General features: G+C 36.3%; 1 protein-coding gene across 3 annotated transcripts; it reads left to right on the top strand.

The window, feature by feature from the left end:
• The first annotated feature begins 4,490 nt into the window (after window positions 1-4,490).
• On the top strand, window positions 4,491-16,274 carry patz1 (POZ/BTB and AT hook containing zinc finger 1). 3 transcript variants are annotated; one of them, XM_087257731.1, is made up of 6 exons: window positions 4,491-5,789; window positions 5,884-5,947; window positions 7,970-8,141; window positions 8,546-8,707; window positions 10,070-10,273; window positions 15,519-16,274. In XM_087257731.1, exons 1-6 carry the CDS (start codon window positions 4,612-4,614, stop codon window positions 15,980-15,982), a joined length of 2,244 nt encoding a protein of 747 aa, XP_087113857.1. In that variant the 5' UTR covers window positions 4,491-4,611; the 3' UTR covers window positions 15,983-16,274. The 3 variants fall into 3 exon arrangements, with proteins under 3 accessions (XP_087113857.1, XP_087113858.1, XP_087113859.1); XM_087257732.1 differs by lacking the exon at window positions 15,519-16,274 and adding an exon at window positions 10,426-11,339; XM_087257733.1 differs by lacking the exons at window positions 8,546-8,707; window positions 10,070-10,273.
• Window positions 16,275-27,147: the final 10,873 nt, after the last annotated feature.

Below are 27,147 nucleotides of genomic sequence, written 5' to 3' on the forward strand. Positions count from 1 at the left end.
TTGCATTTCTGACTTGTTTATTTTCAAGGTTTTAGTTTGTCTGAATGGGGAAAAAACACTTCAGATGCCAGAGGAAGAAATTAATAGTTTGTTGCAACCTTCTTTGCCTTTTTTATATACATATTTCATTTCAACAAAATGCTCCGCATCCTCTGTTCTTCCTTTGAACATTTAGAAAAAATGGCTAATGTCATGATTTTTATGCTGCAATTTGTTTAAGGGTGTCCTTGGTGCTTTAACTTGAGTGCATATTAGTGTTATCCATGCATGTCCAAGCTGTTCTCCCTTCCTTTGCCATTCTTTTGCAGTCTCATGGCCGCTTGGCTTGGGTGTTGTTTTCCTATTCAGTGCAATATTGCTTTGTATTTATAGGGCTTTTCACAAACCCAAGGACAACAGATAATGCATTAACCAAGAAAATGTAAAAGTTTGAAAAGAATAGTCAAATATAGAAATCAAAAACAGGGACACAATGCTTGCTTTTCTTAATGGGATTAGGGGCTGAACAATACATTGAGCATCAACATTGCAGTGTGTGTATGTGCAATAGTCGCATCACAAGATTGTATAATTAAAGTGTAAAGGATAATGATGATGATATAAATTTTTTTTTTTATCATTTATACAATGATCAGATCACACAATCCTCATCCCCCCACCCCCCTCTGATAAAATCTTGACTTGCGTAGAAATGTGCCAGTTTACAAGCTCCTTCACGCTCAGTAACCCTGTGATTTCTACGATGAGCATTATTTCCTAAAGCAGCCACAAGTGTTGCTATAACATTATTTCTCATCTCAACTTCAATTAAAAAAATAAAAATTCTTATTTCAAAACACAAACACATTTGGGGCACAAACAAATATAATTCATGTATTTTTCTTAGACAAAATATCTTTAAGAAACAAATTTTGTTTGGTATAATTTTTATCTTAAGTTTAATGTAGCTTTTGTTGGTCGGTTATCTATTAACAAGAATAATGAATGGCATTTGAGGTGAAGCACTTCAAAACAAGCTCGCTATATGTGTCAAAACACCAATTGCCATGAGATTGTGTTGGTTTGTTAAATAAAATTAAAAGTGAAATATTCCCAGTTTCAGAGAAGCCTATATTGAACTGTTGTCACTATTAATTACAAAATTGAATAAGCAGGAAATGCTTTTGCAATGTATTTGCAACACTGAATATTCCCAGATTACCTTGTTGGAAGGATGAGAGACCTCGGAAACTCATTGTGAGAATGGAGATGTCTGCATGTTTGTGCCAGTCTGTCAGATAAAATTGCTTAAAACACTTAAATATTTTAGAAAAGGTAGTTAAAATTAAAAAAAAATTATTACCTGGCTGGCACAATAACGGCAGCCAACCAAGACATTATGTGCTCCTATGCATAGTGTCATCCACATGACAGAACTTGTTGTGAAAAACAAAAAAATGAAACATGCTAGACTTTCAGCAAATGGTGTCGTGAAGGGTTGCAGGCATAGTATTGGTTGTCATGAACTATGCCACATTACACAAGTAGAAACGATTGAATCTTGTGTCACGACGCCCAATTGTCGTTTACGAATCCCCATGACACCCTACTTCAAGAAAATAAAACTTTAAAGCAAATGTTTCTCTGACCTAGATAGAATAATTTTTTATTTATTTGTAAATTGGCCATTTTTAACTAAACATGTTACAATCAATTTTTTGCAAGTGCCTAAGTCTCTACCAACTAAAAAAATTTCAGAAAACTAAATGACAAATGGTTTGAAAAATTACTGAATCCCAAAAGGTTAAATTATTAATTTAAATTTGTAAAAAAAAAAAAATCATCATTTAAATTTAACTCACTTTAAAGTCCCCATGAACCAGAAGCAGTGACTGTTAATTTTGTTCGCATTGTGACACAGTTCCTAGAGAAACCGAATATTAAATAAGAAAACCGTGTGCGTGGCTTGTTTTTATTTCTACTGCAAGGTGATTGGATTTAGAAAAGTAGGCATTTTATTCAGAAAGATGGGGAAAAGTGTTTTGGGGAGAGTTATTACAACCTAACAGACACCTCACCATTTCTGTTGTCAAAACTGACAGTTGGAGCGGCATGATTAAAATATGTTAGCCACGCCCATGTGCTTGGAAATATGTGATGTGACAATTTAACTGAAAACAAACAGGAAGTGCATTTTCAGATTTCAATTTTAGATTACAAGGGCAAACTATATGTTTTTTCTCAATGACATGCACAGATGAGTTGTTCACCACAAAACTAGCAATGTGAGCTAACAAAATCATATGGTTGGTTTTGATTTCTTGGGGACTTTAAAAAGAAACCATGTGTCCAAACTAGGGTTGCATGGTTTATCGGTACTAAGGTAGTATCATAATACTATGGCTCAAATACTGGCAGTGCCACTGTAGTTCGTAAACGGTAGTATCGTCATTAACGGTCTATCTACAAAAGATAATGTTGCATGTGGAAAAGTCATTAAAATGCTCACACGCTTGTGCAACAATAGACCGTTTCATTTTAATAGTGTGTGGAGCCCTTTAAGGTTGCATGTTTTCTGATGTTTGCTGACATTTCAAATGCACACATGAATCGGTTCCTTTCTGTTCCTGTCAATATGATTTAGTAGCTATAACAACCGCAACAATCTCTTAAAAAGAACGACTCACAAAGTGAAATTTTGAATTACTTTGGATTGTTACCTGATAAGACTGAAAAATTAACAAAACAAACCAAAATACCCAAAATAGCAACAGGAAACAAACAATTTTTGACCACCTTATATAGCCTAATTTTGGGGGGAAATGCTTTTTTTTGTAACCATTTTCATTTGGTATAATTTGTATCTTTATTTTAATGCAATTTTTTGTTGGTCAGTTATCTACAAAATAAACAAAAATAATGAATAAATTTCAGGTGAAGTGACGTGCAAATAATAATGCTTTTTTCAATAATAAGAGGATTATGAATTAAATTCAGGTAGACCTATTATAACATATAAAATATAGTATTTCTAACAATTTTCTTTATAGTTTGAGTTATGAATTGCAGTATCACAATACTATTTGGTATCGTGATACTTCAGCTGGTATAGTATTGTAAAATGAATTAATGGTATCGCGACAACTCTAGTCCAAACAGGAAATTGAATGTACACAAAAATGTACACCATATTTAAATGTAATCTCTCTCTTAAAGGGATAGTTAACACATACAAACCTTGTCATTTAGTCACCCTTGTGTTTTTTTGGGTTTTTTTTTTCGGTTGAGCAGGAAATGTATTTTAAAAAAATGTTGGAAACCGGTAGCCATTGATGTCCACAGTTTATTTTTCCTATTGTGGGTGTCAATTGGTTTCCAGGGGTGGTTTTTGTGATTTGGGGGCCCTAAGCAACTCCAGCCATGGGGCCCAAGTCCTGAAGTGCACTCATTCTTCTTAATTATTTTTATTTATTACTGTTTTTTTTTAATGTCATTAAATTTTCTTCTCTACTTTTTATCTTAATGCAAACTATCTTAATTAGCTTTCTTTAAATTCATTTACAGCTAAAAATAAATAAAAATTATTTATAAATTTGACTGCTCTGTGATTGAGGGCGGTGGATATTTTATTTTATGATATTATAATGTCATAATATTACATTATTATAATAATATTGTTTTAATATATATTAATTAATATTTAATTTTAATTTTATTTGTTTAACTCAATACAATATATGATAGAAAACAATGTTATATATAGTTTATTGGTATAATTTACATTTCTAGATATTTATTGGGGGCCTTCAGATGTCATGGGACCCTAAGTGGCCGCTTGCCTATTGGTTAAATCCACTCCTGCAATCATCAAATTATTTTATTTAAAAAAAAATTAAAAGACTCAAATGTTTTAAACCACTTCAGGGTGAATAAACTGAGTAAAATTTCATGTTTGGGTTAACTGTCCTTCCTTAAAAGTATTTGTGCATCTGATTGTCAAAGCAGCTAGACACACAGAGCCAATGTGCACCAATTACCTTGCTCTATTGTGTCTTTGTGCTTGATCTGTTCCCTGGCAGTTCAAGACAGCAGCTGCCTGACCGACTATCCAGGCTACAGCGTCCTACGAGAAGAGTCCTCACTGTTCACTTGGATTATATACACGTTTATCGTACGTTTTCCAAGTGCTTACAGTGTCAGAAAGAGAAAAAGAGACGGTCTGCTGTCATGCATTGAGTGTCTGGCGTACATTTGGGGGAGGGGGCTCGCTGAAAAACAAGGATGTGAATTCACAGCAGCGCCGCAAACCAGGAAGACGAACAGCATGCGAGCTGAAAACTTCAATATCGCTGCGTGAATAGCATCTCCGTGTCCTTTATAAACTTGGAAACCTGATTAAACTGCGTGAAAAAAATTGAAGATATTAAACGCGGACGACACCCCCCTCCCTTTAAGCAAAGGTCAAAGGTTACAGGAAGCTGGGGGGCTGCCATTTTTCCCCCTGCTAACATGTTAGATGCTAAAAAGGCAAGGAGTGGTGGTCGCTGCTGAGCGCTTGTGTTTATTAGGTGTTTGTCATCGGTTTGCCTCTTCTGTCGTATGCGTTAGGCTCGGTTGTTGAATGAAGGCGGCATGGAGAGGACAGAGCAGCCGTGGAATTCCTCCTACACGTACCAGGTGAGCAAACACAGCGCCGAGATGCTACACAACCTCAACGGCCAGAGAAAAGATGGAGGCAGGTTTTGTGATGTTATCTTGCGCGTCGGAGAGGAGAGCTTCCCCGCGCACAAGGCGGTGCTGGCGGCGTGCAGCGAGTATTTCGAGTCGGTGTTCAGCTGTCAGACGGAAGACGACGGCCAGGGCAAGGAGCTGGAGATGCACACGATCAGTCCTAAAGTTTTCCGAGACATCCTGGACTTCGCGTACACCTCCAAGATCGTGGTGCGCCTGGAGTGCTTCCCGGAGCTGATGACCGCGGCGAAGTTTCTACTCATGCGGTCCGTCATCGAGATCTGCCAGGAGGTCATCAAACAGTCCAACGTGCAGATCCTCGTGCCCCCTTCCCGCGGAGGCGAGCACAGCCTGTTCAGGGCCGCGGAGCAGCTGTCATACCCCCTACCCGTGGACATGTCAAACGGGAGCGTGTCCAACGGCGCTGTGTTTACCGACAACAATGACAGCGACGGTGCCGATCCAAGCAACATCTCTCAGCCAGCCGCTCCCGGGGCTCCAACGGCCGATCGCTTAGCGGTTTCCCCGTTGGAGTTTTCCAGCGGCCACCTAAACATCGACGGCTTTAAACGAGGAAAACCCAGACCCAAAAAGGAGCCCATAGCGCAGCCGATCACTTACAACAATAGCACTGGTCAAAACGAAGAAGGGGCCCTTTTCTCCTGTGGGATATGCGGGAAGATGTTTCCAGACGAAGTCCAGTTGAGAAACCACGAGGCGCAGCACGGGACTTTCACCGGTGTCATGAGCAGTGGAATAGAGCTGGTCGTTGTTGACGGCCCGACGATGATCTCTCATCCTGGCCAACAGAGATTTCAGGGAAACGGACTACCTACGGACACCCGTAAACGCGAGAGGACGAGACGACACGTCGCGTGCGACTTGTGCGGCAAGGTCTTCCGAGACGTCTACCACCTCAACCGGCACAAGCTGTCGCACTCCGGCGAGAAACCGTACGCGTGTCCGGTGTGCGGGCTGCGCTTTAAACGCAAAGATAGGATGTCTTACCATGTGAGGTCTCACGACGGCTCCGTGGGTAAGCCCTATGTCTGTCAAAGCTGCGGGAAAGGATTCTCCAGGTGAGGTTCAGTCAACAATGGAAACCATGGTCAAAATCTTATCATTCATTTATGTTTTTGGTGTTATAGCTGATGGTTTTCGTTGTTTTTGTAGGCCAGACCATCTGAATGGACATATAAAACAGGTGCACACCACAGAGAGACCTCACAAGTGTCAGGTGAGAGATGCTGCCATTTATTTACACATTCTGAGTTTCATTCATTGAACAGAAAAGGTGAATCAGATTCCACACTCATTTTCCAAGGACACAAACTACCCATCATCAAAATGACAAAAAGCAACAATAAAAACTAAAACATAAGCAACACAAAAGTGATGGTTCAGTAAGTGCCTCAGTTTTAATGTTTGATTCTGGATCATACAGTCACGCCACATCACAAGGTGGATTCCCTGATAAAAAGGTTGGAATTCAACGACAAATCTTTATTGTTAATCTAGAAAACACAAAGCTCTTTATGATTGAGCATGCTCTATATAATGAAATGTGTTTTCATCCACTGAAACAGCATAAACTACAAGATTTAACTTTGACTTAATATTAAAATGACAAGTTTCAAATTGTAAATCTACTCATGCTGTGGCTAAAACAACACTGGATTTAAGAACACATGCATACCTAAGCAAAAGGCCTGTATCAAATATTTACCTGTCTGACTATGCTTAAATGTTTTTGTATTTAAACCTTGTTTGCCTATTCTTATTTTGCTACATAACACTTTTTAGTGAATCTGATCTTTTTAATCCCAGTTTGCTTAAGATCCATCTTACAGCACATAAAAGTAAAATATTATTGACATGTTAGTTAATAATGGTTTAAAGTTTAGTATGTGCAATGCAATTAATGCACACTAGTGTGTGACACCAGCAATGAATGGTGTACTTTCACTTAGGCATGGGACGATAACCGTTTTCAAGGTATTCCGCAGTTTGGAAAAGTCAAGGTTTTATAACAAACAAAATTTTCTGCTATACCGCACCTAAGGTGTGTGTAAGATTGTTTCAAATTTATTATTTTTATTTTTTGCATAACAGTATTTCCAGCAGAAAAGATGTCCAAAGATTAGCGATTAAACAGTAAAAAATCTGTGTTTTTGAAACTAATGACGGCAGCAGATGTCAATGATTTATTTGTTATTTAGTCCAACCTGTTTACTGCTCCAAAATATTTTAAATGTTTCTCAAAGTGAAGTTTATCCATAAACTAATTTCGAGAGGATCAAGTGATTATTATTGAACACGGCTGGTTCTGCATTAGCATGCATGATTCACCATTCAGGCCATTCCTAACCCACTATAAAGAGTCAGGGTTTTTCACTACAGTCATCTTCGATTTGAAGAATCCCCCTTCCACCCCTACCTCTTCACCTTTCCTTCCATAGGGCGGCACGGTGGCCCAGTAGTTAGCACTGTATCCTCACAGCAAGAACATCACCAGTTCTAGTCTTTTAATAGGCTGGTGGTTGTGTCTGTGCTTAGTTTGCATGTTCTTCCTGTGCTCGCATTGGTTTTTCCCGGGTCCTCCGGTTTCCTCCCACATTCCAAAAACATGCACAACAAGTGAATTGATCAATCTTAATTTTGCACTGCATTCAATCTCACCCTGCAGCATATCTTTTTATAGCATTCAATTTTTAGTCATCAGTTCTTATCAAGGGGGAGTTGTCGAGATCTACTTTCTTCCGGGACAACAATCATAACTTGCTTATAATCAATCATTAGCTAAGTGTGAACTCTTGAAATAAAATACATTGTGTTCAAAGGGGGAAAAAGTTTTAGTTTTTTTTTTTACCCAGACATTTAAAAAGAATATATTTCAGAGCAGTAATCACAAACCGTGATATTTTTTTCCAAGGTTATCATACCGTCAGGCTCATGCCTACTCACACTAGGCACAGTTGCCTTAAACCATGCCCAGGTGTGATTGAGGCCACTTTTGAAATGGAACAGTCCTTTAAATGATGCTTTTTTTATGTTTTGGAGCTTGACAGCCTCGTTTTTCGCTAGATTTTTCTTATGCGAGCAGGTGTTGCCATGGTTTTCCTAATAAAATGCTAATTTGTATTCAGCGATATTTACATTTTTGAGTGTACTCCTCTAAATCATCTTTCTGTTTGCAAAAACATTTCATTCAAATGATCTCTCAGAAAAGGCTTATAACCCATATTGTGAAATTTCTCAGATTTGCAACGCGTCCTTCGCAACACGAGATCGCCTGAGGTCGCACCTGGCGTGCCATGAAGATAAGATACCCTGTCAAGTGTGTGGGAAATATCTCCGGGCTGCCTACATGACTGACCACTTGAAAAAACACAGCGAAGGACCTCATAACTACTGTGGAATATGCAACAAAGGTATTGATTAAATATGCATGGAAAATAATTTTATGAAAACACACAGCAGACCAGGATCGGAGTCGGAGCACTCACTCTGGTCCCCCAGGCTCTGGGATTGGTTGGGGAAATTCCAAATTGAACCAAAACAAATGATTACAATTGGCTTAAGATTGGCAATCAAAATTCGGGACATTGCAACCTGCAGAACCTGGAAAAAAAGTAAGTTCAGGCTATGAGAAATGTATTGGCTTTTATATAAAAGCAGAAAAATGGACAAAAGGCTCAGGTTAGTCAAATCTGTACTGAAAAGGTTTTGTGGCTTGTACTTAAGACTTTTAAGCCATTGCATTTTTTCTTATAATTAAGACTGAGTGTTGTTCTGTTTTATTTGTGTTCCCTACCTGTTGTTCCGATGGTCTCAGGTTTTTCTACTGCATCCTACTTAAAGGTGCACGTAAAAACGCACCACAGCTCGTCCATGCTCCCTTCCTCTGCAGCACATCAGTTCCCTGAACCACGCACCAACAGACCACAGACGCACAACGGCGCCCCCTACCACTCAGGACGCCAGTGCGCAGTGGAAGGCAAGCAAGCCTCTCCCCACAGCGTCAAACTGTTGCTCGCTCACTTGCTGTCTTTTTCACTGCTGCTTATCAGATGCTGCATCTGCTTGCAAAAAAACTCACCCGCAAACCCAGATTGTAGCGCTGCGCATCAATCATTTATTGCAACTTTAGTTAGCAGGGAATCAGCGATATGTGTGTTGCTTAAAATTTGGCCTTTCTGATGTATTTTGCACCATCTTTCAGGACTTTTCTTTCGGTGGATGAGAAAGGAATGGCTTTTTGCTGAAAGTATGGGTGGTTATTCAGAGATTACACTATAAATTGTGCAAATGTAGCGATACCCTTAATATGATTGCTGGTGTATTGCACATGTAGAGAGTCCTTGTAGTTTAGCAAGCTTCATTTTTTTTGGATGATTATGGCAGCTCCTAGATTTTAATTGAAATTATATAAGTTTCTTCTTAAAGGCTACATTTAAATTCATTCAAAGTATAAGAAAGAAACTCAAAAACAGTTGAAACAAACTGCATTTCCAGAAGTAGTTGCAGCCCTATAAATCGGCTTTGTCTGCTAGTCACTTACATTTCTGCTGACCAATTTAGCATGGCCACGAGTTCCATTCTGTGTGTCGCTTACTATCATCTCCATCAAGTGCTGGCATAATGACAGTGTTCTCTGATCCTTCATTCATGCATGTCCACATATAAGTGCACATGAACACGCAGTGCATAGTCTCTGTGGATTTAATGGACCTTTTTCAAACAATTATTGCCATAAAATCCAGCAGCTTGTGATTGGGAAATTCCTCATTGCACATGATGGGGAACAATATGGTGTCAGCATTTTTTAAAGAGAACTAATGTCCAAGAATTCATCTGATTCTTTAATGTAGGATAAGTGATTGCTAGAATTTAGAAAATTTTTCCTCTTTTTTTCTTTTTTTTTTTTCTTACATTTTTATCAAGCACTTTATTGGTCTTAACTGCTATGTGGATTGAGTGGGATAGAGAGAAAGTCAATTTATTTTGATCGTATGACACAATTCTTGGCAGTTAATATGGATAAAAATCAATGCAGAAATATTTCAGTAAGACGTCATTAACTTTACATCAGTACAGAATCGTTATAACAGTATCACTGAGCTTCAACTGTATCATTGAGCTGCTGGCTTGGCATGTAATGAAAGAAAAAGATTCATTCATTTAAAATGTACTTTTGTCATTTTGGCTTTAAACAAGCAGTCTTCATAATTTCTGATAGTTTCTGAACTGATGTGAAGCTAATGGTCCTCTGACTGTATTGATTTCGAATTACCCCCCTTGGCCTCTCTGTCTTTTCCTTTATCCACTTCCCTTCTTGGGGCGGTTACTGGCGGTGTAGACCTTTGCACCAGTCGCCGACTCCTGGTTACCTTTCCTGAGACAGAGGGGTCTTTTCGGGGGCTATCTGGGCCAGTTCTACCCCAGCCTGTCCCCCCGGGCCTTCAGCCTGAGCTGCTCATGGGCAAGCCAGGTCCGACTCCCTATTTCTGGGAGTGCCGCTCTTCTGGAGCACCGGGGTTTCCACTTCATGGACCTCTTCCAGGTCAGTACGGCTGTTTGGAGTGTGTGCCAAAGAGTCGAGGATGTCTCAATGCTTTAAGTGATAAGCCTGCTACAAGTATCTCCAAAGTTGCTTTTTATTGACCTTATTCTACAATGTGGAAGTGCGTTTGATTGTTTTTCTGATTGTTTTAGAACTTCAGATTCAGTTGCCAATGGGAGAAATGACTAGGAATAACAAACACCAGAAAAAGGTCAAACTACTTGTTCTACAAACAAGCAAGTTCATGACTATACATAAACTAGAATAATAAAATAGGAAAATATCCAGTTTGCAGTATCAAACAGCATAACAAGTTTTTACGTCTAAAAATGAAGTGAGGGAGACTGGAAGTCTCAAGCCAAAAAGATTCCATTGGTTGCATCCGCTCGTACGTGAAGAATAGGGTCAATAAGATTTGTAAGTAAACATTGATCTGATTTCAGTTGGTACTCATTCTTATTAATCGCCTCAACTGTGATTAGCTTTTGGTGGTTCTTTGGGCAACCCGTTTTTCATCGGTTTGCCATATCAGCACCACCTTCCGAACCCCTTTGTCTTTAATAGTTCACACTTTGGAAGAGCTGGATTGGGTTTAATATTTAAGGTCTGAAAATTCCCTTTTAAAAAAGGCAGTTTGAGTTGTATTTATTTTGTTCAAAATAGTTGGTTCAATTAGAGAGGCTGGAAATCTAGGGCTTTAATATTAAACATAGATATTCTCATTTTACCCCAAATAGTTTTTTTTTGTCAGCCAAAGATTTAAGCCCTAATGTTTTTCATACTCTCATTCATTTACAGCTAATAATAGTTGGAAATACCTGAATTATATGTAAATATGTATTATGCATTTTTCCTCTCAATAACAAAGTAAACATACAACTAATAACAGCAGTGAATAGCAGCGGTTAGGAAAGGCAAGGCAAGGCAAGGCAAGTTTATTTATATAGCACATTTCATACACAATGGCAATTCAAAGTGCTTTACATAAACAAGAATAAAAGAAACAAGTAAAATAAAAATAAAAACAAATAATAAAAATGCGTCAAAACAAAACAAAACATAAAAACAGGTAAAATGTGATATAAAAAGGAAAGTGTCTTGTAATAATGTTGTTTGCACACACTCTACAGTTGGCTCTCGAGTCAAGAAAAGACACATTATATTAATTTGTATAGGACTTTATTTTAGTAGATTGCATTAAAGCAAGCAGTTTTAAAGTATTAAAGGTGCAGTATGTAAATTTGACTATCATTGGTTGAACTAGGTATTGCACGCCTTGTTCAAAACACAGGCAACTTAGGTTGCCATATTGACGACATCAACAGAAGTGTGCAAAGCAATCGAGCCTAAAGGCTGATTTAAGTCGTGTTCTAAATAAAAGCAGCGGCACACGTTAGAAGGAAAATTTCCCATATTAAAATGAGTCTTTGTTCTAACCAACATCTGAAATTTATATTTTATAAACACCATCTATTTCTTGCTGCTGAACAACAAGATAAACTGACAATATTCACCCCAGGTATACTTCATTTGCTTTATTCAGTGTTAAATGCTAGTAATGCAAGTTTGCCATTTTACATGACATTTATTGCCATGCTACTGAAAGCAGCAGCAGATAGTTTACCTCATTAAACCTTAGGACTGTAACTCGGTGTAAACCAACACATATCAGTGATTCAGCACGTACATTTAATAATGTTAAAGAGTTTTAATATGTATTAATTCAATTATAAACCTTGCCATTTCATTGGAGTGCAGTAAGTGCACTAATCTGTGCTTCTAAATGGCTGTATTTAAATTTCTGTTTCTAGTGCAAACAGCCCAATTGCTTATCACTTCAAATCTTGTCACGTAGCATGTTGTTAGGACACTGGGTTACAATGTAACCTGCTCACCTATTGTTTACATTTTTGATATTTATGTTATTTGCTAATTAATTACCTCAAGTGGAACTCTAAATCTGCGTCTCATTTCGGAGGTCCTCTGCTGCTGTCCTCTTCAGGTCGCATTTCGGTCATGGACTCGTACTTTCTGACTGAATGAATGAAATATGCAGTTTTCCAACAAGGCAATTCAGTGTGCTAAGATATAATTGGCTAAACAGGCATTGGGTGGGTTAAAAGAACCAAAACAAAGACAGCCATTCCTGCACATAACGCACATTTTCAAAGCAGAATAACTGACTTTATCATTGATTTTCAGACAAAGACAAAATGTTCTCTTAGCATGTTTCTTAAATAACTGCAAACATATGGTGTTTTAATGCTTTAGAAGAGTGAAAAACTTACATGCAGCACCTTTAAAAACTGAGATCTCAGTGCTGCTTTCAACTGTAATTACATTTCAATTTATACTATAAAACAGCTTTTCAGTGTTTATATTTTTACAGACCTCGACAAACTAAACAAAGATTTACGAGGCTTCCATGTCAAAGAAAGCCCCACCTGAATATTACATAATCACACACAAACCTAATGGTAGTTCATGTTTACCAGTCTTTTTTGGAAAATTTGCTTTGGCAAGCTGTTTGGAACCCCTGACGAATCTTTTGGCCTGATTTTGTTCAAAATTGTCACCCCAGTTTATTCCTTAATTTTGTCGGACTTATATCAGGGCCTTTATGCCACATGCTCTGACGCATCACTGTATAGGTTGTATCATGGAGAACTACTGTTCATGTTCTGGGTAAATTGCATTAACATATATGTGGAGGAAGGCGTACACAAATAATTCAAACCAAGTGAGGGCATTTCATGATTGTTTATTGGTATGGAAAAAGTGTGAATGTTTTGGTGAAGTCTCACAGCTTATTAATGAATAGTTCACCCAAAAATGAAAAATGAAACTGTCATCACATCATCATCATATTATTTTTGAGCTTTTTTATTTTTTATTTATGGAGAAGCATTTTGTCCCAACAATGGATGTCGTAGGAGTCCAGTGATTGTTTTAAGTTTTTCCATATACTCTTTGTACACAAGTTTGAAAAGAGATGAGATCGAGTAAAATAATAATAATATATATTTAAAAAATTAATCTTAAGAACAAAAGGAATTTGGCCTTCGGTTAAGTGCCACTGCTTTATGTTGTGTTCACATCAGATGCGGATGAAGCATCACGCACAAGTGATTTACATTTTAAGTCGATGCAAAATCGTGAATAGACAACCTGCAATGCGATTCACATGAATAGGGTGGCCCGAATGACGCGATTCTTACGAACTAAAGGTTTGATTCGGTTAATGTGCGAGTTGCTCAAGTTGGATAATCTGAACTTCAGCAGACATTCATGAGATTTTTTATTATTATTTTGCAAAAAAGAACATTTACAAAGATGCAATATGAACAAAGTGGCAAAAAGGCAAAGTGGCAAAACAAGTTTAAATGATTTACACCAAGAAAGAGCAATATAATTGTTAGTCTTTTAAGGAGTTCACATATAAAAAGAAAAATCCTTTCTGAAAATAAAAAAGGGTGTTTCTTTGAATATTTACATTTTATGAATGTAAAATTTAGCCAGAAAAAGCAAAAAAATTCATAATAAATGTATAATGAGAAGGATCTAAGTTCAGAGAGTAACCAAAGATTAGAATTTTTGGGCATATACAAAAGTTTAGAAACAAGAATTTTTCTATGAAATTGGAAGAGTCAACCCAAAACACTTTACAGAAAGTGCACTCCAAAAATAAATTTAGCGTTTCATCATATCAAGTACAAAATGAGCATGTAGGGGAAATATTGTTATTAAATTAAGCTAGTTTGGTATTTATTGGGTAGCAATTATGAATGATGGGCGACGCAGTGGCGCAGTAGTTAGTGCTGTCGCCACACAGCAAGAAGGTTGCTGGTTCGCTGGGTTTCCTCCGGGTTCTCTGGTTTCCCCCACAGTCCAAAGACATGCGGTACAGGTGAATTAGGTAGGCTAAGTGTGTGTGTGTGTGTGTGTGTGTGTGTGTGTGTGTGTGTGTGTGTGTGTGTGTGTGTGTGTGTGCGTGTGCGTGTGCGTGTGCGTGTGTGTGTGTGTGTGTGTGTGTGTGTGTTTCTCAGAGATGGGTCGCGGCTGGAAGGGCATCCGCTGCGTAAAAAAAGTGCTGGATAAGTTGGCGGTTCATTCCGCTATGGCAACCTCTTTTTAATAAAGGGACTAAGCCGACAAGAAAATTATTTCTGAATGATTTTGATTGAGACTTCGAAAGAAGTCTTTTTATCTTAATAAAGCTGTCAAAGAAGCCAAAACAGCAGGTAAAGAGATCCGAGAACTATTATTACTATCAGTACCGCTGAAAGCCTCCATCATCCAGGTATAGTTTCTGGAGGAGTTGATAACCTCACAGAGCTGGATGCGCCTATGAAAAATCTAGTGGACTCAGACACGGTGCTGAATGAATCTACACTGTTTTTCAGCCATTTAGCAACAAAGTTAGAGTCACCAGACAGACAGAACCCCTGCCCATGACATGAATCCGCATCTATTGTGAAATGAATTTTGAAACGCGAATAAACAAAATGTTCATGCACACATGCCGCCAAAGTCCTATAAAGGTAAGTCATTTCACTCGGTGGCCATCTTTGAAATGCCTCTCGGGTAGTGTGCTTGGGCATTCTGTTTGAATAAGGAAACGTCAAAATCTCCAAAACTGCTTGCCAAGCTTATGATTGAATTTCATATAAGGAATCCTCAATAAAATCTAACATCAACTGTCTCATTAGTTTAATTTCTAAATGTCAGAATCGCACAAAATCTGCAGAAACTTCTCACCCTGGGCTTTATTTGTATTTATATAGCATCAATGATTGGCTCCTGTACTCAAGGTGGGCTTTATTTGCCATATTGACTTTTACACTTTTCCCCATTCAAAACTGAATGAAGACATGTCTTGCATATTTCATAGTCTTTGATGACGCTTCTGGTGTGAACACAGCATTAGGGGCTTGACGCACTCAGTGGACAAAGTTCATTATTAAGATATTATTTTTTACCGTAACATTGTGTGCAATAGGATGAAATATATCTCTTTATTACAGTATTAAAAAGAGCAAATTCAAAAAAAAATTGTCAAACTTCAATACAATGAGCCATAAATGTTAATTTTTTTTCATGCTTTTGTTATCAAACAAGTTCACATAAGTAGAAATATTAGTTTTATTACTTTATATACTTAACGTGAGGTTCCTTTTCTCTTCCTGTATTTCTCTCTGCCCCCTCCTTCCCTGATGTCCCCTTCCCCACTCTGTGTTTACCTCAGACGGGCAGGAGAATGCTGGGAAATGTCCTCATCAGGATTCTGACGGTTCAGATGCAGTTTTCGGTGACCTTTCCAACGGAATGGATCTCAAGGCTGAACATAAAGTTGAGGGAGAAGAAATGGAGGTGACATCCTTCATCTTCAACGGCCAACCTGATGACGCAGTGACCTCACCAGAGGGCTCCAAAAACATCCCAACAACAGACCAGGAAAAGAAGTTCGCCTGTGGCGAATGCGGTCAGGCTTTCCGCACAAAGTCTTACCTCAACAAGCACCATCACCGTGTCCATAAGAAACGTGCTGCGGCTGCCTCCAGTCTTGGAGACCTCGCCTCACCCTTTTCACCCCAACAGAATATGTCACTTCTTGAATCCTTTGGCTTTCAGATCGTCCAGTCGGCCTTTGCCTCCTCACTTGTGGACTCTGAGATTGGCAGCAGTGGAATGGGTTTAGGGGAGAAATGACCCTTTTGAGATGCATAACCAAACTTTTATAACTGCGAGTTTAATCTGTTGTCTCATACGCCATATGTAGACTACTTTTGTTTTGTTCAATGTTTTTAATTAGTATGATGTTTGTTAATGTTTTGACTTTGCCATCATGAGCTATGTTTCCATCTAAACATAAATCTTATGCGCAGAACTGGAATATAGGCATAAAACATTAACAAATAAAACACCGTTTCCTTCAAATGAGTCTAAGAAGACAACAATCGTCACATTCTGATGAACTGAATGCAAATATTAGAAAGAAAAATGGATTTTTGAAAAATGAATAATTACTTGCGCCTTAGAAGCTGACACACAATGAAGGTGAGGGGTGCAAGACCGCTTTTTGATGGACAGGGATTTTTTTTTTTGATGTTTTACAATTTGCAATGTGTCAAATTGCACCCATTCTTATTATCGCATGATCTTTTATAACAAAATCCCCTGACATTTTTGATGCTCATAATGGAATTTATGTAGTAAATGTGTCTCCATTATAGTTTATACAATTTATTTTGGGAAAAAAACGTTTATTTCACTCAGTTATGCGCATATGTTTATGTACATTTTTAAAATGTATGCACATCTTGACATTTCCATCTAGAAATTTCAATTTGATATTTCAAAATCTGCGTGAAAATGGCTGGATGGAAACATAGCTGTTTTGATTCCATTGTGGTGTGAAGCAGCTAATTAGTTTATTCCACATTTGACAAGTCCTCCACCTCTGACATGTATGTTTATTATCACATGTGTCTGCTTCCTGATTCATAGGTTGAGGATGATGTTTGATGTAAAAGACAAACCAATGTCCTAAATATGTTCCGAATGTATACCTCTAGGTTGTTTTTGTCCAGGCAGTGTCCATGTCCACACATCGAGTACCTCACAGAGAACGTAACATTAAGGAGCATTTCAATTTTAATTCTAAAAACAAGTTTTCACCATCAGAAAACAAAGCTGGAGTCATTAGAACTGTTTTGTAGTCCAATGACTACTGAAGCTGTAGACTACTGATGTAAACGAAGGTCGCTTTATCTCACAATTCTCACTTTTCTCTCAGCTGTGGGTTTATATAGCACATTTCAGTTTTCCCCTCATACCACAGAGAAAAAAAAATCTAGGTATATGATTAAATCTCTCAGTTGCAAGTTAATAAACCTTTCTGGGATTATATTACAATTCCATTTTTTTTCAAGATTAAAGATGTAAAAAAATTAAAAGTCCAAAATTTGTAGAAATAAAGTTCTGAGGGGAAATTAAATTTTTCCAACTTGGCTATTGGGAGGTTTAAACTCAGAGTTTTTTTTTAAAGAAAAGATTAATTTTAAGATCTAAACTTGCAGTTCTTGCAAAAAAAAAGTATGAAATCTATTTTTTTTTTTTTTTTTTTGAAGATTAAAAGATGTTAAATGTTGAAAAGTCCAAAAATTCAAGGTATAAAGTTCTGAGGGGAAAGGAAAGTTTTCCAGTTTGGCTTTTGTAAGGTTTAAAATTAATCATTTTTTTCTGAACATTCGAAGTTTAAACCTCACAATAGCCAAGTTGTAAATCTTTCTTTTTCCTCAGAACTTTATACCTTGACTTTATAACTATGAACACACCTTTTAATCTTGTAAAGAATTAATTCATTCTTGCAACTGCATGTTTTCCAACTTGACTATGGTGAGGTTTAAACTCAGAATTTTCAGAAGAAATTAATAATTTTAAGATCTAAGCTTGAAGTTCTTGCAGAAAAAAGTTTTCTGAGTTGTACTGTTATAATTATATTTGTTTTTATTTTGTTTTTTATTTATTTTTTATTAAAGATATGTTAAAAGTTTTAAAGTCCAAAAATTCAAGATATTAATTTATGAGGGGAAAGGAAAGTTTTCCATCTTGGCTGTTGTGAGGTTAAAATTCAGAATTTTTAGCAGAAATGATTAATTTCAAGATCTAAATTTGCAGTTCAAAGGATTAATTATTTTTATTGTTTTTTTTTTTTTAAGATAAAAAGTTGTTAAGTTGAAAAGTCAAAAAAGCCAATATATAAAGTTGTGAGGGGAAAGCAAAGTTTTCCAACTTGGCTATTGTGAGGTTTACACTACAAATTTTCAGAAGAAATGATACATTTTAAGATCTAAACTTGCAGTTCTTGCTGGAAAAAAAAAATTCTGTAGTTTTTTTAATGATTAAAGGATGTGTTAAATGTTGAAAAGTCCAAATTTCTGTAGAAAATTCTGAGATTAAGATCTAAACATGCTGTTCCTGCAGAAAAAGAATGAATTATGAATTAATTATATTGTTTTTTTTTTGTTTGTTTTTTTTTTAGATCAAAAGACGTGTTATGTTGAAAAGTCCAAATATTCAAGATATCAAGTTTAAGGGGAAGGAAAATTTTCCAACTTGGCCGTTATGAGGTTGAAGTTTGAGAAGAAATGATTAATTTTAAGATCTAAACATGCAAGAAAAAAGTATGAATTGTGAGGGAAAAAATTGAAATCATTTTCTTATTTTTGTTACTCTGGAAAAAAAACAAGCTTCCATATATGACACAAAACCTACATCACCTACTTCAACATTTTAGTATGAAATACTTTCGTCAGTTATTTAAATGAAATCCTTCAAAACTTAAGGCCAAACGATGGCTGTGATCTCAGTAATATTTTGTGCTTTGTTTGTCTTGGATAGTACTGAAACAGATTGCTTTTGGTCACGAGATGTGTGTCTGTTTTTAACGTCCAACAGGGACCAAATTCAGGTTTCACTGTAAGATATAGCAAGAAGCAAAGAATATATTTTATTAACTTATTGATACCAGTGTCCAAGTCTCCTTTACAAAAAGGTATATATATTGAGTTGTTGCAACATGCTTTTTTTTTTCCTTTTTGAATCATGCAGCCGACAGGAGGAGAGCGTGAGTGTGATGACGTGTGTTTGTGTAACACGAGTGTATGCTGCGATCTCTCTGATGTCCTTTATCTCTAGAATGTAATATAAACAGAGGGCTTTTGTAATCTTTTCTTTTCTTAAATATACCAGAGTTTTTCTAAGTGGTTCAATACATTCCTGCTTAACTTAAATTCTTGTCACTATACATGACGTATAACATTCATATATATATATATATATAAAGCAAATATGTATATATGTATGGCCAATTATGTTAGTTTTTGTGAACGGGATCCTTGTAAATAGATATTTTTCTGGGCTTTGAATGAACGAATGGACGTTTTTATGCTTTAAATTCTTGTTTTAAGTGGATAATGACACATCCACACTTTTGTTGTGTCTTGATTATTATTATGCAAGTAATTGAGTGTGTGTTTGGTGTTAGCCTGTTCCTCTGAATGCAGTGTTAATGCTGGTTATATTACCCTTTACTTTACCCTGCAGGTTATTTGTATAGTCTCCCATCAGCATATATGTATTTGGAAGGGCAGTTTGTCATTCATGATGGAAGCTATCAGTGAATTTCCTTTCAGTTAACATGTAAAATCTAAAGCAGGCTGATCTGAGCAGTGGACTATGCCGAGTATGCTCACTTATTTGACTAATCATTGCTAATTTCACATGTTTTAATTGAAATATTATGCTTTTAATAGTAACAATCATCATCTGCCTGGCATCATAGTGTGATCTGAATATTTGCAGCCCTTATTTATTTACCAATTAAAAATGGTTTGATTTTTTTTCCTATTATTATTATTATTAATGTTATTCTATGTTTGTCTAGTAAGGTGTTCTGGCTTATTACATCACTGGAAACGTTTTTTTTTCTAGCTTATATATTCAATTACTTGTATGTTGCAAAGTGCCTTCCCAGTACTGATTGTGAACAGCGATGGGTAGGAAAAATCTGTCATTTAAAGGACCTATCTTTAAAAAGAACCCATATACAAACAGAGTTGCATTGACACTTTTGTATAAAGACATGCACATAGAGAAGTGTACATTTGTACATGTTTGGTATTCTACCTTTTTTTCTTTGTTTGTTTTCTGACAAAATGTTGTTTCTCTGCAATTTATGTCACGGCGTTGATCAATTTTTGGACATTTGGATATAAGCATACTTTTCTATTGATGTTTGTTTTTGTACACTGTTTTTCGTGTCTCTGTCTATTTGGCACAGAGATGGGTATAAAATAAAACTGTATTTGAGAATTTTCTTCCTGGCGGTCATCACTTCAGAACACACAATAGTGTTATTTCTAGGTGTTTTGTCGTAATAAGAAATTGACTTTGGCAACTTTGCCAGCTAAATAATAGTTTAGCTTCTTAGTAATTCCTGCATTAATGATTATGACTGGTGAAACTTCCAGATACAACAGGTTTTACAATATACAAGACAGAATTTCATTATAAGGACAACAATTGTTATAGGGTAACACTTTAAATTTGTAAATATGTGCTCATTAGGGTCATACTTGCAGAAAGACTCGTTTAGTTGGATTAAAAATAGTGAAAATTAACTAGTTAGCGCAGCAGTGTACACCAGGGTTGAAGTTCACTATACAGTAATATTAAGGAATAAATAAACATTAAAAAGTGTGTTTGAACTAAACAGTTTGCTTAAATGATTTGGATTTGATCCAACAAGAGCCAAAAGAACATCTGAAACACTTTGGATTTAATCTCTAAACATCTCCTAAAGTAACCATTAGAAGCGAGTTTGCGGAATAGTACATGCTAATAGTTGAAAACCCAAACAATGTGCACAGAAGTAATTTGGTTTACTCAAATGAACATCTCAGTTTGTTATATTTTGACATCATTTTCTCTAAATTCTTTAGCTCATTGATGCCCTCTTTTGAAATCATGGTGTCATTACAACAATCTTTTGAAAGTATTTAAATCTTTGATACAGGGAACATTTAAAGTACAAACCACATTGGTAATAAATAACACGTGACATCAGATTTGTAAAGCATTTCCTGTTCCAAAAAATAAATGGAGTTAATTCCATTGAAGAAAAAAATAGCTTTTGCACTTTAAAATTATACACTACAACATCTGATATTTTTAGGTTCAGCTAAATAGGACAAACTGGCTTTTGTCTTTGTAAAAATGGGGCCATTATAATTGGTATAATCGTAATATTAACAAAATTGTTATTGCTCAAATTCAGGATCCAAGCACAGAGAAAGACTGACATGTTGTGCCAGAGCTCTCACATTATGGAAGGCAATCGGGGCCAAAAGTCTCGAAATCAAAATTACAAAGTGCGGATTTTTAGCACACATAATTTTTTTGTGAGTTCAAAAATCAATTCTTGTAAATAAATCCATAGAATAAATGTTTATATATTGCTTTAGTAATCAAAAAAGAAAGAAAAGAAATTAGCTTCAGTTCTATAATTGTAAAGCTATCCCAGAGCAATTTGTAACTTTTTGATTCAGTATCTAATTCGTATGATCTCATTTGTGCAAATTTAGTACAATTTGCTCATCCACCAATGACAGCTGTGTTTAGGAGTGTAGTTTGGTGCCACGCCTCCTTTTAGAAATTGTTCATCTTCGTACGACTGAACTTGTACGAATTCATACAAATTATTACAAAACGTTTCCTTGTGAGAAAAAAATAAAGTTATTACGCATATCCGCTCTTCTAAAAACCATTAGTTTGCCATGAGCTAAAATAAACATCTGCCTTTTATTCTGCTTCAGCTGGAAAACATCACGATACAAAAGTTGAAATGAACTTCAGACTCATTCATACTTTAAATAAAACACATGATGTACATGTCCTATCCATCTAAAAACTCAGCAGTCAATGAAATTGTATTAGAGACTATATTTGTATTAGGGATATATGTTCACTTCATTTGTCAGCTTCCATAAGAAACACTGCCTCAACATGGTCAAACTGCGAAACTCTGCGCAAACTAAAGTAACATGTTGACATTTGCTGCTGTAACGGTCCAACTGAGTTCGCTGTGAAGCAAAACACATATAATTTCTTATGTATTTATGAATATTAATAAGTTCAATGGGCCTACTTTATATTATGAGCTTAGTGTTTTCCCTCTTCAGAGTAAAACTGGAATGATACAGTATGAGTGTCATTGCTTTTTCTGTATGCCAAATGAATTGTTTCCTCAGGAACTACCAACCCAGGTCAGAGGTGATGGAGGCCTCTTGAGTGGAACTGGACGTTTGATGCTACTTTGAATTTTGCTGTGTGAAAGAATGAATACTTTTTAATGATTCTGTTATAAGAGAAGCTGTCTCTGTGTACGCCTGCTATATGTTTATTTTACTATTATGATAAGAAGCCTTCTAGAGAATGGAACAGCCTTGAAGTAGATAAGTATTGTGTATGTGTGTGTGTTCTTCATCAGTGGAGACATGAAGATGAGCTGAATTTTATTTCTAATCATCCTGACCACAGAGATATCCTGCTGTTATGTCTGACCTTCATATGCTAAAGTAATCATCGGGAGATATTGTTTGGAATTACGTCACACAAGTGGAAACATTCTAATCTCTATCTGAGTTCTAACCAATCAGGTTAAACACTTATATGTATGATGCAGTTAGTGGTGCATATTATAGTATATTGTTGTCGTTTTGAGATTGTTAGCAGAGCAGCCTATGAATTCTGTGTAAGTGTTGAAGCTGGCATCTGCTGATAAAAATGCAAACAATGTTAAGTAAACTTTCTTTAACTGAATCTCTTACTTCTTCATCTGACAGACTGATGATTTTTGGTTTACAACCAGGGCTTTACATTAACACCCGCCAACCCGCCAAATGCGGGTAGATTTCAGCTTTTGGCGGGTTATACAGCCGCTCCCACTAGCCACTTTGGCAGGTTGGAAATAAGTTTTACATTGTAGTTTTCTTAAAGCAGGGTTCGACAATAAGGATGGCCCAATATGCGTGCAAATGTGATCTTAGAATCAAGAAGCAGCAAAACTGACAAAAATAACTGTGTTTGCACAAGGAAAAGCTGGTAAATACCTTATGAGAGGATGATTACTCGCGCGTTTACTTGCAGAAAACAACCGTGTGTAGAGGAAGCGCAACTGGTGCGATCGGTTCTCTTTGAAATAGACTAGACAAAAAGCGATGCTCGTGTAAGCAGCAAACCTTTTGTAAGCAGCAGCTTGTCTGGGACCTTTAGCTAGGACAGATTACTGTGCATATTTTAGATACATGACAATAGATGTTTTTTAAATGTCAATTTAAAAAAAAAAAAGAAATGTTTTGTCGAATGAGAAGTGCATGTATACAGCTATATATTTGCTTGTTTTGACACATTTAAAATGTGTGGCTAAGAAATAATTATTTCTTTTTAGTGGGGTCAGAGATCAATTTGGTAAATCCTTAATTTTGAGCCCTAAAAAAGTCATGAGAAATAAAAACCAATTGCAATGCAACACAGCCCATTTGCTCATGCACAGTGAGTAAGCTCACACACAACACACTCAAACAGAAATAAATGAAATAAATGAGGAGGCATGTGGACAACACAACATCTAAATCAAGTCATTTTAGCATGTCAATGTCACATTTATTGATGCAAAATATATTTTCCAAGCAACAAAATTGTGGCTAGTGAAAATGGCAAGTTGCAAGTAATGTTGGAAATCTACTAGCCACAGTGGCTGGTGATCAAAAAAGTTAATTTCAAGCCCTGGTTACAACTGTTGGTTCCTTGACATCCCAGACACAATCAGAATTTATGTTTTGTTTAAAAACTTTTGGCCCTGATTGCCTTCCATATTACAGTTCGTTAAAATTAGCCAATAAAGCAAGTTTCTTTGCAATATATATATATATATATATATATATATATATATATATATATATATATATATATATATATATATATATATATATATAAATCGCATTTTGTGACTGTTGCAAATAAATTGGCTACACAGTCAAAAATTACATTTGCTTTTTGTTCAAACTATTTATAATGAGCTGAAACAACACAACTCATCAGTTTCATAGGGGACAACTAATCTTTTTATGTTCAATCCACTTAAATTCATAAAAAAAAAAAAAACTTCTTTCTGACCCAACGCAAACGGATTGTGTGGAACCCAACATTTTTTACAATGTAGTTAAAATGTGACAAAAGATAAAATAAAGATTAACACATTGTTGAATATATATGCGTTATTTGCATGAGATAGCATAAACACTAAAACATGCACTCATAAACACACAAACACGCTAATCATAATGTGATGTGTAAATACACAGTCATCTGCACTTCTATTGAAGCATTTTAATCGTCTAACTGTTTGTACTTCCATTGAAGTGTTCACTGGCTTACTTTTGTGCTAAAGTGTTTAATTATTTAAAGACTAAATTGTTGCTTTACCAAACCAGTTGCACAGTCCACCAGTTTCTTTTGTGTTTTAGAAAAACATATTAAAAAGAATTCAACAAAGTCCTATTTTACGCCATTGTATTCAAGGTTCAAATTACAAACCAATTAAAAATTTGTTCCACAACTCCACAAATAGTCATTTCTGAATCTCAGTTTGTTTTAACAATAATAACAATATACACTACTTGACAAAAGTCAACAAATAATAACTTGACTTCTAGTTGATCATTTGGTATCAGAAGTGGCTTATATGAAAGGCAAAAGACTCTAGATTATGCTTTCTTTTACCAAAATAAAATATGATCATGCCTTTTAATTATTTAATTAAGACAGTAAGATCTGACTTTACACAAAATTTTTGTCACTTGACAGAATGTACAGTATAGAAAATAAAGTCATGGTGCAGTTGAAAACTTATTAATATTATGTTTGACACCCATGAGCTTGGAGGACTGCATCCATACATCTCTGCAATGACTCAAATAACTTATTAATAAAGTCATCTAAAACGGACCAGAAAGTGTTTTTGCCAGAGTTCATCAAGATTCTTTGGATTCGTCTTCAATGCCTCCTCCTTCATCTTACCTCAGACATGCTCAATAATGTTTACAACTGGTGACTGGGCTGGCCAATCCTGGCCCACCTTGATCTTCTTTGCTTTCAGAAACTTTGATGTGGAGGCTGAAGTATGAGGAGCAGCACTATCCTGCTAAAGAATTTGTCCCCTTCTGTGGTCTGTAATGTAACAGGCAGCACAAATGTCTTGATACCTCAGGCTGTTGATGTTACCATCCACTCTGCAGATCTCTCGCACACCACTATACTGAATGTAACCCCAAACCATGACTTTTCATACACCAAACTTGACTGATTTCTGTGAGAATCTTGGGTTCATGTGGGTTCCAATAGGTCTTCTGCAGTATTTGTGATGATTGGGATACAGCTCAACAGATGATTCATCTGAAAAAACTTTCTGCCACTTTTCTCAATGATCAAATAAAAGTCAAGTTATTATTTGTTGTTCTTACAACTGGTTGGAGATACAAGTTTCCATTCATTTAAAACATTATTAGTATGGCCGCAATGTCTGTGTGCATTTGTTTGTGTGTGAAAAATGTCATACTCAGGTATTACACAGATATTTCAAGTAGATGGTGAATTTTGAGAACATTGCTGATGTCCCCATTTCTCAGAAAGCTTATAAATGACACAGAAGGAGTTTTATTTCTGCTTCAGGTATTAAAACTGTACACAGTTTCCTGTGAGGGTTCGGTTAAGGCATAGTGTAGAGGTAGAGCAATACAAAATACAGTTTTCAAAGTATAAAAATTATGGAAACCTATGGAATGTCCCAACAATTCACACAAAAAACCCTGCGCTGTCTGTGTGTGTCAACAAACCTTACAGGAGTATAGCATTATCTCTTTATTGGGCTCTCATTAAAATACCCAAACGCTGGAGTGTCACGAGGGGTTATTACCAGAACTTTGAACTGTTATAACTTTAAAAAAGATTTTATTTTTCAGGATATATATTGTAATCAATGTCAGTGAAGTTACCTGATAAAGGGTTAAAGGTTTTATTATATTTTATGACAACTTCAATAAAACATGATGTTCTGGAAATAAAGGTTAACATCTGTATGCCCCTTCAAGACAGAGCACACTTTAAGTGTATTTGCCAATTTGTGCAACTAATCTTTACAGAATTAGCGACAATAGATTTAGCTCTGTTAATCTGTTCCCAACACCAGCCAGAACTACGTGTTTTCTGTAAACTAAAGCTCTCTGTTACCATAGAAAAGCATCAGGGGTTTAGTTGCTGAGTCACACTGACCTTTAGCAGAAACATTCAGCTGAAATCTAATAACTGCACACCCTCAAAGACAACTTACCTAAGTGTTGTCTAAACTCATCTCCTGTATCAGACGTGCTAACAAAACTGCAGAGATTTAGTTTCTCTCCTGATGACAATCATGATAAAGGGAACCTCTTTTCTTTTGTGTCAGTACAACATGAAGACATTGAGTCATCTTATTAGTTTTTACAAAAATATATGTGGCTTGAATAAAAAAGTCAACATAGGCTCATTCTGAAAACGTAGCTCTGTATACATTTCTGGAGATCATGAATTATGGAGCCAGAGCTACGAATGGCTGCATTTCATCTTTAAAATGAACGCTACGGGGCGATATGGTGCCGTTTCTTTTTCTCGCTTAACAGAATGAATGAATGGCTTTTCCGCTGTTACAAGTTTGCCTGGTAGCTCGACATGTACGTCAGCAGACTTAAGACACAGAGCTGACCACAACAATGGGGTTCGAGTCCAGTAAAGAAAGGTTCCAGAAAGCATGTAAGACATAAAGAAAGACTAAAAAATAAAAAGCAACGTGGTGGTGCAGTAGGTTGTGCTGTCGCCTCACAGCAAGAAGGTCACTGGTTCAAGCTGGAGTTTCTGTGTGGAGTTTGCATGTTCGAGTGGGTTTTTTCCGGGTGGTCCGGTTTCCCTCACAAGTCCAAAGACATGCGGTACAGGTGAATTGGGTAAGCTAAAGTTGTCTGTAGTGTATGTCTCTGAATGAGAGAGTGTGATTTCCCAGTGATGGGTTGCAGCTGGAAGGGCTAAGGGATAAGTTGGCAGTTCATTACGCTGTGGCGACCACAGATTAATAAAGGAACTAGGCTGAAAAGAAATTTTTTTTAAATAATGAATGAATAAAAAATAAAATAAACAAGTAAATTACAGGGTGAGAATGTGGTAAAATTTGAAAACATGGTAAAAATTAGGGGCTTCTTTCTGGATTGCTTTTTAAAACA

Source organism: Danio rerio, chromosome 6 (assembly GCF_052040795.2).
Source record: "Danio rerio strain M-AB ecotype USA chromosome 6, GRCz13ab, whole genome shotgun sequence".
Classification (NCBI taxonomy): domain Eukaryota; kingdom Metazoa; phylum Chordata; class Actinopteri; order Cypriniformes; family Danionidae; genus Danio; species Danio rerio.